Raw genomic sequence first — 17543 nt, 5'->3', positions numbered from 1 at the left:
CATCCATCCATCCATGCATCCATCCATCCATCCATCCATCCATCCATGCATCCATCCATCCATGCATCCTTGATTCTAGTTGTTTTAATTTGTCTTTCTAGTTTTCACCACCAGAAGAATTGTGTTTCCCGTTGGATTATCATTCCTACCACAATAGAACAAAATCCTAGTTCAGTCCATCCCAGATTGTCCGGATTCACTGGAATTCCCCTGTAGAAGGATGCCAACTTCGGTGTCAGTCTGACGATGTTTTCCTGACATTCACAGATGATTGGATCCATTTTGGGAATCATCAGAATCCGTCACCAGAGCAGAGCCGATTGATCCCATTAGCGGTCCGGTTCTGCTCATCTCCATCCCTCTTTGGGCTCATGATCAATACTCTGATATCAGCAGAAAAATTACAAATGATCTCCATCAGCATGTGTTTGATCAGCAGCCACGGCGGCGGCGGATCGAAACCGTATCACTGGGAAAAGAAGAGGTGACTGGAGCGGTGCGGGACCTATTGATCCACTCGGAGTGTCCCATTCATTTCATTTACAGCAGAAGATCAGAAACATGGAAGCAGGAGGAATGATGAGCAGGAAGTGGAATCAACAACCCAACACACCAGTGGGAGAGAATCCATGATTGCTAAATAATCTGTAGTCTCCTCTGGGAATCATATATATTCCCAAAAACAGCAGAGTGTGGAGCAGATGTTTGTGCTGGTCAGGCTGACGTTCCCACTGAACGTGGAACTGGTCAGGAGTCTGGAGCCAAACTGAAGAAGAATCACAGCACATGCATCTTTCCTGATCTACATCCCAACACTCCAAACTGAAACGCTGGAAGTCTCCTTATAATTCCTAAAATCCACCCTGTTGCTTCCAGGTGAACAAAAGCTGTGAGCAGAGAGGGAACCCGGTTATCTCAGCAAACAGAGCTTCAGCGAGCAGAACCGGTGCGGTGTCGTACGCCCGACCCGGCGACAGACAGCATCTTTATGGTTTTAATGGTTTTAGTGGAGCTGGGCGCTCCTCGGCAGCGAATGATGGATGGTCCTGGAACGCCCCACAGACGTTTATGATCCCCACAAGCAGCTCGACCGGAGCTCCTCATAAAGGCTCTCCTGTCATATCTGATGGGTTCTGTTTAGGACCGGACCCTCTGCAGCTGGTTTTATTCCGGTTAACGAATCGGTATTCTGGTTACAGATGATTTGATTGTTTTTATCGGGATGAAAACAAACGACTCAGCGTTACTAACACCTCCACGGTGGGTTTCCAGCTGTGGAAATGTCTTCCATGAGTTTCATTCAACAGTTTTACATAAACATGGAGTACAGAAACTTCTGGTAACAAACAAATATGTAGGGAGCAGATTAGAGCTGAAACAACTAATCGATTTAATCGATTATAATCGATTATTAAAATAGTTAACAACTTTTTTAGTCATCGATTAGTTGTTTAATAATCATATTTTACCGCATAAAGTCTATTTTTTACCACAATCTGACATCGGTTACAATCTGTTAAATTTGCCGCCAGTGTGTGGCAGTAATGAGCCACTGATCTACCAGTGGAGCCGTAGAAGAAGAAATGAGCCAATAAGTGCCCTCGTTTTTCATGACGTATCACGTTACTGACGCTCATCTTGCTGTGAGAGATGGCGGATCAACAAGAAATACGGAAGAAAAATAGAAGCGACAAAACAAGAGAAACCCCGGACAAAAACCTCACGAGTATGGGAGCACTTCACTAGATGCCTTGAAAAGACCGGTGACCTGCAAAATATGCAAAAACCATGGCACGACGGAAGCACGACGTCCCTAAGTGAACATTTGAGACGAAAACGTGGGGGCTGATGCAGCAGAGGAATGTCCGGTAAGTAACAGAAAATAAACAAGCTAACGCAGATCACATTTGGGACTTAGTGTTAGCTGAGTTCGTTATAGTGGATGTTAAACATGTTTTTTTTGCCGCGTCAGTTTACGGTGTTCTACTTCTGATTGACTAGATGCAATCGTGAATCTCCTCCGTGTTGTGAATCATGCGCTTGCCAAATTTAGCACGTCTGTTTTTAAGAGAAAAACGGCACAAACCCATAACTATGTTCCTCATTCAAAAAAGGACAACTCCGCGGTGAAAAATATACAGACGAGCTGTGTCCAGGTGAATATAACGCGGCATAGTTGTACGCTTTCAATTTTTAAATACAGGAGAAATTCAGAAAGACCTTTTTTTAACTATTAAAAGGCTGTTTTACTATCTAACGCCGTAAAACGCCTCACAACACATTTTTGTCAAATTCAATGATCACTGTATTTTGTTAATTAATTCAAATAATGTAATATTGATTTAGTGTTGTAGTGTGTGTGCTGCTTTATTTTATATGTGTACTTAATTCAGTTTATTTGTGTTTCTTATGCAGAAAAAAACAAGCAACGATGGACAACTACATGGGGAACAAGACACTCACCCCCAGCAATGCATACCACTTACAAACTCTATTCCAGATTCTACATTATTTTTTTATGGAATTTACCTCTTATATTTTGATGCCAAAAAATTATTCTGGACTGATATTTTGCACTGTTTAGCTCATTTTACACCGCTGACTGTGTTCATGTGCAATAAAATAGATTGCAGTCAACTGCACAATTCTCTTATGTTTTTCTTTTTCTTAACTGAAATGTATTCATCACTTGTATAGGTTAAATAGCTAAACAATAACAAACCGATTAATCGATTAATCAAAAAAAATCGACAGATTAATCGATTATGAAAATAATCGTTAGTTGCAGCCCTAGAGCAGATTATAATCTGCAGGATGAAAGCATGAAGCACCCAGCATTAATATGTTTTTTTAAATGTCTGAAATTATTTTTGTTAGTTTTTAAATATGCTCAGTTACCCTGAGTGCTTCATGCAGGCTGAACATGAAAATAGTCTCCTACACCGATCTCCTGCAGTAGCTTCTGATAGAAAACAGATGGTGAAACTCTAGGATAGAAAATCCTGACAGATCTACGTCACACCGTCGCTAACATTCATGGACTCACCCATCGGGACTCACGACGGGGAAGGCTGTTGTTGGTTCAGCGTCCAGGAAACAGCAGAGAACATCTCAGCTAGCAGAAGCTAACTGTTAGCCTTAGCAACTCCACCACACAGCAGAACTCCTCCAGGCTCATGTTATTTGCACTCATTTCCATCAGATCTCTCAGCTGCCATCAGTCAACAGTTTGGCCACCTCCTGTCTGGACTATTGCGACTCACTTCTCTTCGGTCTGCCTCAAAACGTACTGCATAAACGTCTGCTGGTTTAAAATCCGGCTGCTCGTACGATCACCAGAACACTACTCTGATTGCATCACCCCCATTACTCAGCAGCTTCACATTTTAGCCCTTACATATGAGGCCATTCCTAGTCTTGCCCCTCGTGTCTCTCCCAGCTCCTACAAGTCACCAGACCCACTCGCATGCTGAGATCCTCTTCTTCCATCAACGTAACTAATCCACCAGCCCGTCTCGTCACACTGAGATACGAAGGCCGGTTTAGCCGGTCGGCCCCTCCCTATGGAACTCGTTACCTGCTCACCTATGGAACACGACTAGCCGTCACCGATCCCAGGCTAATCTCAAAACTCCTGTTCAAAATAGATTATTCCATGTAGCTGTCACTGGTGTTTACCTGATGTTTTATTTGTTTAGTCTTTGAGTGGTTTTATTGGGTTGTTTGAAAGACGCTCCAAATAAAAACTATCATTATTATTATTATTATTATTATTATTATTATTATTATTATTATCATTATTATTATATTATTATTATTATTATTATTATTATTATTATTATTATATTTTTGTATATTATTATTATTATTATTATTATTATCATCATTATTATGATGATTATTACTATTATCATCATCAGTATTATGATTATTATCATTATTATCATCATTATCATCATCATCATCATCATTATTATGATTATTATTATTATTATCATTATTATTATTATCATCATCATTATTATGATTATTATCATTATTATTATTATTATCATTATCATTATTATTCTTATTATTATTGTTATCATTATTATTATTATTATTATTATTATTATTATTATTATTATTATTATTATTATTGTTATCATTATTATTATTATTGTTATTATTATTATTATTAGATAAAACAGCAACGTTGCACAGCAGACAGAGTCAGTGGTAGAGTCGTGTTGCTGTTAGCCAATCAGAGGAGAGATGTCCACATATCAGGAATATGAATGAATAACAATCTAATCAGATTCAAACAGCAAAGGGAATTTAACCAGCAACCCGGGAGATTAACTAATCTCAACACCTCATTAGAAGAAAAACAAGCTAAATGTTAGCCTATCTGGTATTAGCTCTGAGCTAGAGAGCGCTGACGGTTCCCACACTTCCTTCTCCGGGTGAACGCATGACGGAAGCAGCAGAATTCCCTTTCCTGCTCATTTCAGCCTAATCCTGGATTAAAATGCTGTAGTTTCAAATGAGATTATTTACCAACAACGGCACAGCTCACAGCTGGGATTCAGGATCCACTGTTAGACATTTCATTGGGTTTTTTACAGTACCTTACTGGCAACACTGTTGCCAGTAAGGTACTGTAATTTCCATTTACAGTAACTTACTGGAAACAGTGTTGCCAGTAAGTTACTGTAAATTGAAATTACAGTAGTGGTACTGCATTTGTGTTTTACAGTTCTATCACTGTTATTTTACAGTTCTATTACTACAGTATGGTCTCAGTTACTGTAAAACTGAAATACAGTACCAGTACTGGCACTGTATTTCAGTTTTACAGTAACTGAGACCATACTGTAAAATAACAGTAATAGAACTGTAAAATAACAGTTATGGTACTGTATATATTAAAATGAGGTATAGGACCACTACTGTAAAAAAAGTGTTTCTTACAGTAGTGTTGTACCATTTTTTTGTTCATACTTGTAGACTGTTTAATAATAATTAAAATTGTAATAAAATAATTTAAAAGTTTAATGAATGATCTTAAAGTTTTCCTAAATTGACTTAAACAGTTATATTAAATCAAAACAAACTTCTCTTACAAAACATAGGATTCTTTATTTCGAACACCTGAAACATAAAAAACATTAGAGGTTATCTTATGTAGAAAAAAAATCTCATTCAAAATATTAGAAATTCACCTCAAATCATTACTGGAAAAAATAAAACATTTTACAGCTTATAGAACATCAGAAACAGGCAAACTAACCTTTACTCATTAACTTTGAAGTATTACTATTATAAGACATATAGTGTATTGATTAGTTTATAGTTTGTAAACAGTAACTAACACGAGTAATTGTTCAGTACACGAACAAAGTTTCTTTGAAGGGATATTCCACCCATAAATGAACTGTAGTCTTTTGTTGTATTCCCCAGAGTTAGATCAGTAGGGAAAAATATTTTGTAACCAGCTCAGTCATCCATTTCTGGCAGTGTTAGCTTTAGCTTAGCATACACAATGTAAGTGAATGTTAACAGCTAGCATTTACTGTGACAAAAGTCATGAATATTACTCAATAATAATCCTAATTTTTCTTGGAGACCTCAATAATCATAATGACTTCAACTGACAATAATAAAGAACACAAAGGGATTACAGGAGTCTATTTATAGTTGTGCTGTCAGCTAGCGCAGAAAGGCATAAGATAATGATACTGCAGCCCAAAACTCATTGTTCTCATAATTCACGGGGTGAAATGTTGTAAATGTTATAAGAGTAAACTTTAAGACAGCAAACTAGGAGCTTTATGGTCACTGCAATATGTTACTGTGCCTTTTAACATCGACTTACAGCGATGCTGTGTTGTGATGTAGCACGAGGTCTAAACAGGCTCCTATTATTCCTTTGTGTTATTATTTTAATTTGCTGTTAATATTTATTACACTAAATGCTAGCCATTAACATTCACTTACATTGTTTATGGTAAGCTAAAGAAAACAAAATACTACCAGAACAGGGGAGCAATTGGGCTGGTTACAAAATGTTTTTCCTCACTGATTTAACAGAAAAAAATTTCAATGGATCAGCAATTGAAAGAGTAGAATACATTGCTTTTCACAATACAAAAACATTTGTTAACAATGTAACAGTGCAACATTTGCTGTTAGAAATCTGCATTGAAAAATATTACAATAACAAATTAATAAATGAATTAATAAACTAAGTAATAACAGTGCAATGGATAGTGCAATCTATGAGCATATGCTGCATCAGGAAACATACAAAACCTGCAGAACTGTAGTTCTCAAGAACAGAATGAAATAGTGCTTGTTTTTTTTACTGATTCTGATGGGTGAAGAACCTGGCCAGAATGTTGTCCCCTCGTCTGTTGCCCCAGTGGTCCTAAAAAGGATAAGGAACATTTAAATGTACAGGTGAAACTTGAAAACTTAGAATTTGGTGTAAACTGTTCAACTTAAAGGGGAAACTAATATATGAGACAGACTTATTCCAAATATTTCAGCCCTTATTTGTTATATTAGTGATGATAATGATTTACAGCTGATTATAGTTAGTATACATGCACAAATATAGACTGTATATGTCTCGTATTTACATTGTTTTAATGTATATCCAAAAAATGTATTCTGATGGTACATTGTTTTAATTTTTTTTTATCCTTCTGACGGCATGGCGGCGCGCCACGACAAAATACACATAGCGGAAACCCTGATGCATCACTCAATTTAGCGTCCGTGCAGAAACTCAGAGGAACTTTTTTCCGCTGCAAATAACGCAAATAAAAACACGATATTTTAGCAGAAAAAATTGACCAAAACGATACGCTAGTGGACCGAACTGAAACGGTTCAAAGTAATGCAAAAGTAGTGTAATGCCTTACATTTTAAAATCAGTGATATTGTAATGTAATGAATTACTTTAAAATGAGGGTAACAAGTAATAAATAATGCATTACAGTTTTGAAGTCACTTGCCAAACACTGTTTATGTATATCAGCATACCCTAAAAATACGCACCTATTCCATGTTCTTCCACTCAAACTCTGTTAGGTGGCAAAGGAAGGACAGCACTCTGGGGTTCATGGTGGCTGATTTTCTTTTGACCAACTGTCCGGTCTTGCGACTAACTCCAGTCCGTGTCGTGCATTTGCTCCCATCTTCAGGATTGATTCTCAAGAAGAATCTGCATAAAAATGAGAAAGAAAAACAACAACAAAAATATTAAGTGCAATTTTAGTTAAGATAAATGCAGTCTGGAAGAGTGATTTAACAAAATCGGGGTATGATTCCACTATTTCTGTTAATTTGCTAAAGGATTACAATATATTACATCCCTGCGAACTCAGAAGATGTAAAAAATCTGAGAACTAAAATCAGACCAGCATAGATGTTCCCAGCATATGATGTTTTGGTGCTGGTTTAGCTGGTGAACCAGTATTATATGCTAGTCTAGCATGCTGGTCCAGGATGGGATGCTGGTCTATCATTCCATGACAAGCATACCTTGCAACATATACTGGTAACCAGCAATGCTGGTTTATGCTGTTTGTTTCAGCATGGTCAGTGGTGATTTTGCTTGATTTGACAAACATTAAGTTGCAACCTTGAAATAACAGCTATACGTGCTGTGAGCAGCGTTCTGCAGCATCCTGACAGTTTTTGCTGTCTCCATGACTGTGATCCAAATAATGATGTAACAAGCTACAACAAAGATAGTTTATGAACAAGATTAATTCACCTCCTTTCTCTGAAAATTGATTCTTAGAAAGAGCGACATAGACCTGACTGAAGACCCCCCCCCCCCCCCCCCCCACACACACACACACACACACTCAATATGCATGTATGATATATTACTGGTTTTTGTGATTTCTCAGTGCCTTTAAAAAAAAGATTCCTACCGTTGAATGAACTCCAGTGTTGCACATGCAGGCTCCTGGTATTCCACATTGAAAGCATAGAAGCTTGCCATCAACACAGAAAGTGCATCCGCAAAACCCAGGTCCTCATCTAAAATGTAGGCCACCTTTCCCTCGATGCTCACCATCCACTTGGTTGCCTCAAGGTATGTGGTTCCTATGAGACAAAACATATACACTTCAAAATCGAACATACCAATCTTTGCAACAACAGTGTTTCGCTAAATGCAAAATAAGACGCCTGGCCTGCATAATTAATTTATTGTAGTTTTTATATGTTATAATTATGTAAAGTATGTGAGATTTAGATATATATAGCCTATATTTGTGCACTTCCACTAACCATAATCATAGTTTGAAAATGTCAATAGATCCTCTTGTTCAAGTTCTTTAACAATATTCAGTATTTCAGTTTCATTTAAGTTATTCTGTTCCAGCTTCTCCTCCACTTTTTTAATTACTTGGCTCATTCCGGTGGAGTGGATTTGTTGAAATTCCTGAACTATGCACTGTACTGTTGTTGCTGGTAAAAGAAGTTTGGCTTGTAGTTTTAAGTAAAATAGTGCTAAGTTCTTTAGAAATGTGTCAGGGTTAGACTCTGAGTTGTTTTCATGACTTTCAAGAGGAGACAAAATATCATCATGATGGACCTGGGTGTGTTCACCGGTAACATCGTAGGTTTGTACATCTGCATTCTTTGGTTCTTCTGGCTTTGGAACAAATTGTTGCCTGTGTTTTCTTGAGATGTGTGTGGCAAAAGATGACCTCACTCTGAAATATTTTGAGCAACCCTCAAATGGACAAGTGATTTTTTTGCCATTACGTATGTGTACTCTTAAATGAATGCACAGCAAGGAAATATTATCTGCTGCAAAATCACATCCTTGAACACTACATTCACGAATGCCACCTGGCTGATAAGTCTGGATTTTTTGTGACACTGTAGATGTATGATTCCTGTGTGTGTGTGACTTAAATGCAGAAAATGTTCTAAAAATGGCAGAACATGTTTCTATGCCACATGAAAACCGGTGGTTAGCCAGATTTCTGTGACTTTTTGCATGAACAAAAAAGCTTTTGTAACTTTCACTGCCATGGCTACAAACTTTACACCTAAACATAGTTGAAGTCCTCAAACAATTACTAAAAATATAGATAAGACTTCAGTTATGTGAAGGAAAAAAACTCCGGTTAGTGTGGCGTTGTGCCCAAGCTCATCCGAGTTATTTCTTTATTTTTTCGAATTGTTTTCTACGCTACACAGAGTCAAACGTTAAGACCCCAAATTGTTTTACACAATGTCAGCTTTTACTATCGTGTGAAGAAAAAACTAAGAAAAAAAGCGATGAGAAAAATCCTCAAAGTCCCGTTCTCTTTGAAATAAAGCTCTGAAATCATAAAAGCTAACACAGAGACCCGCAGCAAAACTCCACTAAAAAGATAGCACATTGAAATGCTTAAATGAAAAGTTTACCTTGGATAGTCGGTACTTGGTGGAACTTGGTCTTTTCGCTGGAGAAATTATAAGCGCTGCAGGTGTAGTCTTTTCCGTGTATGTCCCACACTTGCTCGTGTGCCGGTGAACTGTGGTTACAATGACTGCTCTTTACGACAAAATGGCGGTTCTCCGTCTTGAAGGATTTAACAAACTAAATTATTAAATGCAAAAATGACCGTTAATAACAGCTACTTACTGTAATTTTATAATAACTGTAATTTTACAGTACTAAATTGTAAATCTGGTAACTCGGCTGATGCAATCGTTCCTTGTCAGGTGACGTAAATAACTTTACAGCTTCGTATTGATAAATTACAGTAAAAATATTGAAATAACTTTCAGTTTATAGTACCTTACTGTATTTTCATAAACTACAGTAGCAAACTGTAAACTAATTACCACGTGACTTCAAACTCCCATGGTGCAATGCAAATTACAGTTACTAACTGTAGAAATTGTTTTACAGTTTAGTACTGTAAGATATGTGGTAAATTACTGTAGAAATTACAGCCGCGTCTAACAGTGTCGTTTGAGCTCTAGATGCACGCGGTGGTGCTGAGTGCTGCTGCTGCCGGGATCCCGGCCACGTGATGATGATGATGATGATGATGATGATGTCCTTGTGGTTTGTTTTCTGATTTTTGAATTTCTTTTATTATGAAACTAGTTTAGCTGCTGTCTTCGTCAGGACTCTAATCTGGGTGGGATTACTCCTGGTAAAGTGACAAACCCCTAAACCTAACCCTCCCGTCGGGATTAAGGATCAATCGTTACCAGGAATGATCCATAACAGACAAGAGCAAACATCATGTGTTCATCAAACGTGCCTTAGCCGCAGCAGCAGATCTATCACAGCGTGCTTTAGTTCTTCTCATCCGACAGAACACAAAGAGAGTATTTGACCTCCTCACCAGGTGGGGGGAGTTGTTTCCTCCTGTGGGCGTGGCCAACCCACTTGACTGACATGTACCTGCTGACAGAGCTGAGGAGGACCACAGCTCGCAAAACGCATTAGTTTTAATGTGTCTGAACGCCACATCAGTATCGGTCCGAGTTCGACTAGAATCAGAAATCGGTATCGGTCCTTAAAACCTGAACCGGTGCACCTCTGGGACGTCTGAGTCGAAATCAGCGGATTAAGCCATCAGGCTGGATTCGGCTGGATTACGATCCCAATTCGTCTGAAGCAACAAGTTGGCGATGAGAACAGGTCTGAAAGTTCTTCTCTGATGATTCCCGAGCGGTTATGGGATCGTGGAGAAGATTCCTGAAGGGAGTTAGGGAGTAAGTTTCTATTGGCTGGATTCACTCCATTTTCACTGAATCGCATCACATCAAACAGGTATTAGATCAGAACCCTCCTCCCAACCCCGCCCACCCCAGGTGAGAAGCATGGTCCAATCAGAACAGCTGCCTGCTGGAACTAGAGGACTGCACCTCACCGGGAACAGGAACGGCTTCGGTTCTGCTCTAAATTACCCGGATCAGACGGATTTATGAGCCGAGCTGAGAGGGCAGCGAGCATCAGGACGGATAACACACAGTGTGTGTGTGTGTGTGTGTGTGTGTGTGTGTGTGTGTGTGTGTGTGTGTGTGTGTGTGTGTGTGTGTGTGTGTGTGTGTGTGTGTGTGTGTGTGTGTGTGTGTGTGTGTGTGTGTGTTCTCAGATCATAAATTACCCTAACTGAAATGTCCGACTCCTGACACACACGGAGCTGATCTGGGATCTGTTTGTTCAATAGCTGAAAACAACATTATGACATCATCATGGGATCTATAACATAATCTGCATCAAACAAACAAACAAACAAACAAACATCTTTGTTTTTATTTGGACTCGTTTAGCTCAGAGCAGGTGTTGATTTTAGCCTCTAAAACATCCCATAATGATCCAACCCCGCCAACCCGTCAGAACCAAACATTTAAATTCAACTTTAATCTCATTTACTGGTTCTGGAGGCTTCGGCCCAGACACACCTGCTGATCCAGACCAGGTGTGCTGCAGGTGCGGGCCTCAGAACCAGGACGGAAACTAGAACCTCTGATCCTTCTGGTACCAGTCAGTCTTTTATCAGCTGTTGGGTCAGAACCTGGTCAGACGCAGAAGGACCTGGTCAGGCTCAGTCAGACCTGCTGCTGGTACCGACCTTTACCAGAACCTGGAGGACCAGTAGGCCAAATCCGTGACACACCAACAGAACCCACCAGAACTCCCTGTGTGAAGCAGCACCTGAACCAGAACATCAGCAAAAACTAGCAGAATCCGAACTAAACCCTCCCGGGTCCATCCGGCCAGCAGCAGAACCAGTGAAAACCACGCGCGCGCCAACACACACACACACACACTCACCGTGCACGGAGACCTGAGCTCCCAGCAGACAGCAGACCAACAGCAGGTAGACTCCTCCGGTACTTCTCTTCGGAACCAGCGCGGTCCAAACATCCCCGGTATATCCACCCGGAACCAGACCCATGCCGCTCCGCTCCGGTCCCTCTGAGTTCGACAGAAACGGATCCAGTCCAGCAGATCTGGGATTTTATCTGAAATCCTCCTCAGAATCCTGCAGGGAAATCATGGGAGAAAATAAAACCCAGACGGGTTCCGGTCCGGACGGAATGATGGTGGTGATGAAGAGGAGAGTGAGGAGAAACCTCTCCTCTCCCCAGAAACTGATCCTCAGATGTCAAACAGAAGATTCCCAAACAGGCAGCCCGGAATTCTTTCAGGAATGTAACAGCAGAACTTCCCAGAAACTAAGAAGTCTCCATCACTTCCACTCGCGTACGGAGCAGGTCCGCGCCAACTTCCCGGAGGTCCACTCCGTCTGCCGGGGAGGACGCACGGACTGGCTCGGTACAGGCTGGGGGGAGGGAGGGGGGGAGGCAAAACCCTCACTCTCTCTGTGTAGGTCTCCACAGCTGGGGGGGGGGGAGAGCGAGAGAGAGAGAGAGAGAGAGAGAGAGAGAGAGAGAGAGAGAGAGAGAGAGAGAGAGAGAGAGAGAGAGAGAGAGAGAGAGAGAGAGAGAGAGAGAGAGGCCATTGATCTAAAGAGGCTGGAGGTAAAACGCGGAGCGGATCTAAAGGGGCCGCTGCGGCCGGACGGAGATTAGCTGATCTCTGCTGCCACCTCTGGTCATTATGAGAGCTGCATCTGTCTGGGTTCTGCTCAGATGTGACAAAAACAACCAGAAATAAATGTAATTAGTTTAAATAGTAAAGGACATTCTGCGGATAATAAATCTGGTGACTTCCGGGCTCGTTTCAACCAGCTCAGCTCATGAATTAACTTCTCGGTTTATAAACGAACACAATTTAAAGATTTAACCAAAACGTGAATAAAAGGTTTATTTTATACTTTGGAAACTTTATTTAAAGACTTTTGTCATTTTATATATTATTTGGAATTCAATGTGCAATTTTTACTCATGACAAAATAACACAAGGTGATCAGTAAACAGTGGAAGGTCACCGGTACGCTCCACAGAAACAACTCAGATAAAAAATGCTGCTGCTGGACATTCTGCTCCGTTTTACGGCTTTTTGTCAGACTCTGAACCAGGAAATGGCTGCAGGCAGTGAAGCAGAAGGCAAGAAACTCCAGAGCTACCAGTGACTTCGCCCCCTAGCCAATCAGCAGCCAGAATCGCCATGCCGGCCCGACTCAGCCTTTCTAGGTACCTCAGCGGAACAGGGAGGGCAGATAGAGGGAAAATACCGAACCGTGCCCTTGGGAACAGTGGTCGGGCCGAGCTGCACCGGTCTGAGCTGCTCTGACTAGCGCTCCTGGGGGGTAAAAAAACAGCTACTGTGTCTGGTTCTAACTGGTTCTAACCGGTTTTAATATGGTTTTTCTGGGTTTGTCTGGTTCTAAATGATTCTAACTGGTTTTAATATGGTTTTTTTTTTCTTTGTCTGGTTCTAACTGGTTCTGGCTGATTCTAACCATGTCTTATCTGGTTGTTTCTGGTTCTAACTGGTTCTGGCTGGTTCTAACCACGCCTCATCTGCTTGTTTCTGGTTCTAACTGGTTCTGGCTGGTTGTAACTGGTTCTGGTTGGTTCTAACTGGTTCTGGCTGGTTATAACTGGTTCTGGCTGGTTGTAACTGGTTCTGGCTGGTTCTAACTATGTCTTGTCTGCTTGTTTCTGGTTCTAACTGGTTCTGGCTGGTTGTAACTGGTTCTGGCTGGTTCTAACCAAGTCTTATCTGGTTGTTTCTGGTTCTGGCTGGTTCTAACTGGTTCTGGCTGGTTGTAACTGGTTCTGGTTGGTTCTAACTGGTTCTGGCTGGTTGTAACTGGTTCTGGCTGGTTGTAACTGGTTCTGGCTGGTTCTAACTACGTCTTATCTGCTTGTTTCTGGTTCTAACTGGTTCTGGCTGGTTGTAACTGGTTCTGGCTGGTCCTAACTGTGGACAGGAAGAATCTTCTGTGTTGCAGCAGATGTGAAGAAGCTTCTGACTGAAGGCAATCTTATGGAGAAGATGATAAGGGTTCTTCATGTTCTCAAGCGTTCTCCTTGGTCCAACCAGCGGTAGAGGCTTCAGAGCCATCCCGGATCAGAAAGTTACCCGCTACGTTTAACAACTCTTTAGTTTCACACACACACACTCGGGTTCCTTCACCCGGAGTTTATCAGAGATCCAAACTCTCTGAGCTTCCTAAGAACTAGAGCCTGATGCAGCAGATGTTTCTTCATCCTGCTGCTCTTCAGACGTTCCTCTGGGGCTCTTCAAATGAAATACTAAAAAATATTTTTTATGATGTGATCAATAAAATCATGATTATTTACCACTAACAGAGCCTAAGAGCAGCTTCTGGTCTGGACCAAATGACCTGATGTCTCCAGCTGGCTCCGGGAATTCCCAGCCTTCCATGCTGTTTTTCCTACATTTGGCAGCAGCCGAGCTCCGTCGTTTCTCTCCTGTCTCATGTTTTCATCAGCAGCTCAGATCTTCATGACACCAGGGTCCGGGGCGGATAATGAAGCCTCAGAATGAGTTTGTACACGTGTTCTTCTGTGAACGGATATTAATATCAGACGGGAAATTAAAATCTGGGTTCCGTTTGGCTCCGACCCGCGCGCTGCAGGTCCAGCGGAACAAGCGGTTTTTCCTCCCGTCTGCTTAAAGGAGGTTTTAACAGCTCTGCACTTTTATTTATTTTCCATCAGGTTTATTAATAACTAGTGAGGATTGTCGGTTTTTCAGCTGTTTTTAAAACAAATGTCTGTAAAACTCTTCCAGGTCTTGTTCTTTCCTAATACGATGAAACTCGTTAAGGACCTGCGGTTCCTGTTCGATTTTTACAAACCGTCTCATCTGTAAACGCCGTGGGAGCGATGCTGATTAGCTGTGGCGGCCATCTTAAATCAGGCTGACCCCCACAGTGTATTTCAGTTGCAGACGAATCGTGTCTTTCCTGTCAGAGTTTATTAAAATCTCGTCAGAGATGGAGCACTCGAGTCCAGGGCTTGGACACGAGTCAGGTTTAACCGTCCTTTCGCGTGACCCCTCCGGGACGGGACCGTTGAGCAGGGTTGGTGGTTTATCTCTTGGGATCCACGTGGCAGGGGGAGGTGGTGCTTACTTCTCAAAAATCTAAAACTATTATGGGACTTGTGACTTGAGGACTTGCAAATATAGGACAAACATGTTCGGAGAGAGTCCGTAAACACACCGCTGATGTGCGGTTTACTTTTGCACATTTTTCCTTAAATTCGAGAAAAAGCAGCGAAGACTAGAAGAGCAGACTGGGACAAGTCAACGCGCGTGCGCCATCGCCAAGGTAACGCAGGATCATGAGGCTAAATAATAAAACACGCCTAAAATAAACGTGAAAACTAGTCGACAGGTCGGCTGTACTCTTACCGAGGCTTTGATAAGTTCTGCTTCTTACATTTCTCCTGTAATCTGACCTAACATAACAAGCTAGCATTAGCATTGGCTACATGCTAGTTCCGACACTAGCAACACTACTGACCTTTCCGGGTGCAAACATAACTAGTGGGACCTGGACTCGGATTGACTTGGACTGGAAGACAACTTGGACTAGTCCTATGGGACTTGGACAGCAGAGGTGGTGACTTGACAACAACGCTGGTGCTACTGGACCTCATCAGCTCTACCAGGGTCAGGCTCTGCTGCTCCAGAGCCTCCTGAAAGGACCCGAACACTCTGAGTCTGAAACAAGTTAACGGATTCATCCGGCATGAAGGTGTGAACACCAGCTGATCTGGTGAGTCACAGATTTACTTGTGTTGTCTTCTTCAGAACGTGTAAGGCTTTGTGTTTCTCAGGTGAGGTCCATGATGAGTTCCGGGTTTTACATCTGCAGGTCAGGTCAGGTCTTGCCAGTGTGGTACCAGGTAACGAGTCTGCAGGTCTGTGAGGCAGGACGTGCACGAGAGCGCCCTCAGGTCTAGGGATGTGTAGTTGAACATCTCAGTAATTATTCACCTGTCCTCGCTGTAAAGTGCAGCTCGGCTGCTAATTTATCTAATTCTGCACAAACTGGTTGCTGCAGCCTGACAAACACAAAGAGCTGCGAGTGTAATGAGTTCTTTAATGGAGGGTAATTAATTGGCCCGGCTCCTTCCTCATGCAGCACACGCTGCACAAAATCAGAGTTCGCACACCAGAAATTGTAATTAACTTCTTCTATCACGGAGACACAGACAGGAAGAAAAGGAAGCGCTTCACATTCTCGGCTTTTGTTTAGACTCAGTGATTTCTTATTTTACAGCTTCTGATTCGACTCTAATGAATTCACACGCCAGTTTGTCTCTGTTTATAATTACGAGTGTTTGATAAATATTTCTGTTTGTCACATTTTATTAACTATCGCTGCATTTGACTCATTTGCAGCGCTGAGCGACGGTGGGACTGTGCCGCATCTTCCGTAACAACGGACGCGTTTCTTATTGGTCCACCGGCAGTTCAAGTTCCTGTGGTGGGAAAAATACCACTAAATTAGTCGGAAAGTATAAGAGCACAAAAATGTCCAGGAAAACTTGATCCCATCTAACAATATCAACGTGGTTTGGTTTATTATGGCAGGAAATAATAAATAACATGAATAACCCACCTGGGAGCACACGTCGGCGACGGTGGCACGAGTTAAGTGCTCGCCTCGTAATCGGAAGGTAGAAAAAGAAGAAGATATCATTTCTATAGCGCCTCTCAAGATAAAAATCACGAGGCGCTTCAACAGAATAATCAGATGTTTGCTGCCAAACTTCAGTCAGAAACAGAAAATCCAGGTTTTTAGAGAGAATTGGATCATTGAGCAGGAATGACTTATTGTTAACAGAGCGGGTGTTTAATAGAGCCATGCTGAGTGAGGTGGAGGAATCAGAAACTACAGAAACAGCTGGAGTTATTGGACGTAAATTAGCAGGGTTAGATCCACGGTGTTTATAAAAACCACTTATGGAGGGAAAAGGAGGAGAAACCACTGAGGAATGAGGATAAAACGACCTTAAAAAACTTGGACGGATGAACCGCGTCCCAACGCCGCCTGGCGGGAATGCGGAAGTGGTTTTCAAGTCGCCAAACAAAGGACAAGAAGCTAGAAGATCACGGCGATGTTTACCAGATAAACCACGCTTTAAGAGAAGTCTTATTCTCACCGGGATTCCTGCTCGTTTACCTCTTTTCCTCCGACTTTTTCCCGGGACCGGATAAACATCGCTAGAGGTGCGCAGCTCGGGACCGTCGTTTGGCTCTGGGCTAGTGCACCACTCGGGTAAACACAAAGGATGGTACGTCCTCGGTGCATCTTGGGCGATCGTGAACGAACGGAAGGACAAAAGAGTCTGGCGATCATAGGAGATGGTAGCGGGGACACTACAGAAGAGGATCGCAGACAGGAGCAAGGTGGAAAAGAGGAGGTTAGTGGAGAAAAGTTTGAAAAAGTGGCAGGTGACCGCAGCTACGCCAAGCACAGGCGCCATCTTGTTACCGACCGGAAGCGGAATGGAAGGTTGCAGGTTCGAGTCCCGCTCAGTCTGTCGCTGTGGTTGTGTCCTTGGGCAAGACACTTAACCCACCTTGCCTGCTGGTGGTGGTCGGAGGGACCGGTGGCACCAGTGCTCGAGAG

General features: G+C 41.8%; 1 protein-coding gene across 3 annotated transcripts in view; it reads right to left on the bottom strand.

Annotated features, from left to right (window-relative positions):
* Positions 1-12326, bottom strand: part of dcc (DCC netrin 1 receptor) — a 348912-nt gene extending 336586 nt beyond the window's left edge. For 2 of the 3 annotated variants that reach the window (XM_054744659.2, XM_054744660.2), the window contains exon 1: positions 11795-12325. In XM_054744659.2, the coding sequence (XP_054600634.2) occupies positions 11795-11918 (124 nt within the window). In that variant the 5' untranslated portion in view covers positions 11919-12325. Of the gene's footprint in view, positions 1-11794 lie in introns of all 3 variants that reach the window. The other variant, XM_070552526.1, reaches the window with a different exon arrangement.
* Positions 12327-17543: the final 5217 nt, after the last annotated feature.

This window comes from Nothobranchius furzeri, chromosome 6 (genome assembly GCF_043380555.1).
Source record: "Nothobranchius furzeri strain GRZ-AD chromosome 6, NfurGRZ-RIMD1, whole genome shotgun sequence".
NCBI lineage: Eukaryota > Metazoa > Chordata > Actinopteri > Cyprinodontiformes > Nothobranchiidae > Nothobranchius > Nothobranchius furzeri.
Note: the sequence above shows the minus strand (reverse complement) of the source record. Positions and strands in the feature narration are given on the sequence as shown.